We start from the raw sequence: 2,625 nt of genomic DNA on the forward strand, positions 1-2,625 counted from the left end.
TGTGTGTGTGTGTGTGTGTGTGTGTGTGTGTATATATGTATGTGTGTGTGTGTGTGTGTGTGTGTATATGTGTGTGTGTGTGTGTGTGTGTGTGTGTGTGTGTGTGTGTGTGTGTGTGTGTGTGTGTGTGTGTGTGTGTGTGTGTGTGTGTCTGTAGCTATTTCTGTTCTTCTATCTTTGAATGTCTCAGCTCTTTGATTCATTTCTGTCAGGTTTCTTTGATTCCAGGGGGTTTCCTGTCACACTATTTTATGCATATACATATATATACATATCTGTGTATATACAGTATATGCATATATTTATACACAGTGTATATATAGTGTGTATGGGCGTGTGTGGTGTTTGTTTCCAGCCTTCAGAGCTTCAGAGATGCTCCTCAGTTGGAAAGCTTCCTCAGCAGTTTGTCAGTAGGCTGTTGGATCAATCTGAGCTGGTCTCAGATCAGAACTGTATCTCTAGAGGTTAAATAATAAAGCAATATAGTTCTTCAGTGACAGGAAGTATAGAGAGAGATTAGCATGTGTGCTAACATTAGCATTAATATCTGTGATCAGTGACCAATGTGTTTGTTTTCTCAGATCATCAGAAGTTGGACCGCGAAGCTCGAATCTGTCGTTTACTGAAGCACCCGAACATCGGTGAGTACTACTACTCTGTGTATGTGTGTCAAACATTATGATTATGTCTCTTCTCCCCCTCTCTCACCCACCCAGTCCAACCCTTTCAAAATAAAAGCCCCACAGAGTGAATTATAACTAGATTGCTTGTGATGAAGTCTGTCATTTAAAAATCTCTGTGAATGTGTGTCAAACATTGTGATTATGTCTCTTCTCCCCCTCTCTCACCCACCCAGTCCAACCCTTTCAAAATAAAAGCCCCACAGAGTGAATTATAACTAGATTGCTTGTGATGAAGTCTGTCATTTAAAAATCTCTGTGTAAGTGTGTCAAACATTATGATTATGTCTCCTCTTCCCCTCTCTCAACCACCCAGTCCCACTTTTTCAAAAATAAAAGCCCCACAGAGTGAATTCTAACTGGAATGCTTGTGATGAAGCCCAACATTCAACCTCTGTGTATGTGTCAAACATTATGATTGTGTCTCCTCTCCCCCTCTCTCGCCTACCCAGTCCCACCCTTTCAAAATAAAAGCCCCACAGAGTAACTGGATTTTAACATTGACTTGAAACTTAAACGTTGACTTAATGACAACTGTGCTAGCTATCAAATAGCCAATTTGGCTCAATAAAGTCCAGCGTTTTGTCTACATTTTAAACTTTATTGTTCTACGTTAATGTTAAGTTAAGTGTTTTTTAAGTTCTCTTCACGCCGAAACCCCATTCAAGTTAATTGAGAAATTTTGCTTTGTTTTTCGGGATTTTCGGGAAAGCCGCTTGGCGAATCTCTCTAGAAAATAGATTGCACACGATTCCCGATCAGGCCACACGTTTTGATGTATTTTTTGCGCAGGTGTTGGCAACGCTGTGTGAGGAGAAGCGCGGCAAACTTTCTGGCGGATAAATATTATTATGATTAAGCCCGATGGATTATATACAGTGTGCAGTAAAACTGCCTTTGTGCTACAAAGTCACACTGAATAAGAATGATGATAGAGGAAGAGGAGTACTACTGAGTAGTACTGGTTAGAACGTGTTTACACCAGTACTACTCCAGTACGCACACTACCTCAGCAGCAAGTACTATGACCACCACTCCTACTGTCACTGGGTTGTGTACTTGTACCACTCTCAGTACTGCTCTCTGCTGCTGATGATGAAGATGATGATGACGAAGTTGAAGATGATGAAGATGATGATGAATTATGGAATGGTTGTCGTTGGCAACAGTAACCAGCGTGTTACTAATTGATGAGGAGCTGTAATCGCCATGGAGATGAGGTTTTCCTCATTTAACACAGTTTCACTCTGATCAGAACACAATGTTAATGTTTTTAAAAGAGAAACAAGATGTTCTCACACTAACACCCTGTAAACACACTTGTATTGTCTTTCTTTTGTTCTGTTTCTATTGTAACTCTGTTTTAAAGCCTCCTGAGGACACTAAACACATGCATCTGGTCCTTGTGTTTACAATTCTAATGCCACTGTGATGTCCATATCAAATACAAATAAACAGAACGAACATAAAATACATAAACACAGAGCGTTTTACTGTGGTACAAGTACACAAAGTACAAAGACTCAGTAGTACATGTTTAGAGTATTTACAGCAGGTTTTACATCATAGGGATCAAAAGTCGACACCTACTATTGTACAAATACTCATTCACTCTACATTGGAAATAGAAATACTCAAGTGGATTACAAGTACCTTGAATATATACTCAAGTACAGTAGTTGAATAAAAATACAAACACAGAGATTTCCACTTCCTGTCTTCACTTCACAATAAAAGCCCCATACAGATCTGCTGCTTTATTAAAGGGACACAAACAGATCTTTAAAGATGACCTCACATGGTCCCAACCGGCCCATCAGGAGGCTCACAGCCGAAGCCCGTCAGAGCTCTGTGTGGGCAGGTGATGCTCCACAGCTACCGAGGAGTGTTACGTAACTCTGTGTGTGTGTGTGTGTGTGTGTGTGGGGGGGGGGGGGGGGGGGGG

The 2,625-nt window shown here is 40.8% G+C and overlaps 1 protein-coding gene across 1 annotated transcript in view; it reads left to right on the forward strand.

The window, feature by feature from the left end:
- Nucleotides 1-2,625, forward strand: part of LOC116378151 (calcium/calmodulin-dependent protein kinase type II subunit alpha-like) — an 8,084-nt gene that overhangs the window by 3,844 nt on the left and 1,615 nt on the right. Inside the window, exon 3 of the mRNA XM_031839968.1 lies at nt 582-641. Within this exon, the coding sequence (XP_031695828.1) occupies nt 582-641 (60 nt within the window). The remainder of the gene's footprint in view (nt 1-581; nt 642-2,625) is intronic.

Source organism: Anarrhichthys ocellatus, unplaced genomic scaffold (genome assembly GCF_004355925.1).
Source record: "Anarrhichthys ocellatus isolate YVR2014 unplaced genomic scaffold, GSC_Weel_1.0 scaffold2116, whole genome shotgun sequence".
In the NCBI taxonomy this organism is placed as follows: Eukaryota; Metazoa; Chordata; class Actinopteri; order Perciformes; family Anarhichadidae; genus Anarrhichthys; species Anarrhichthys ocellatus.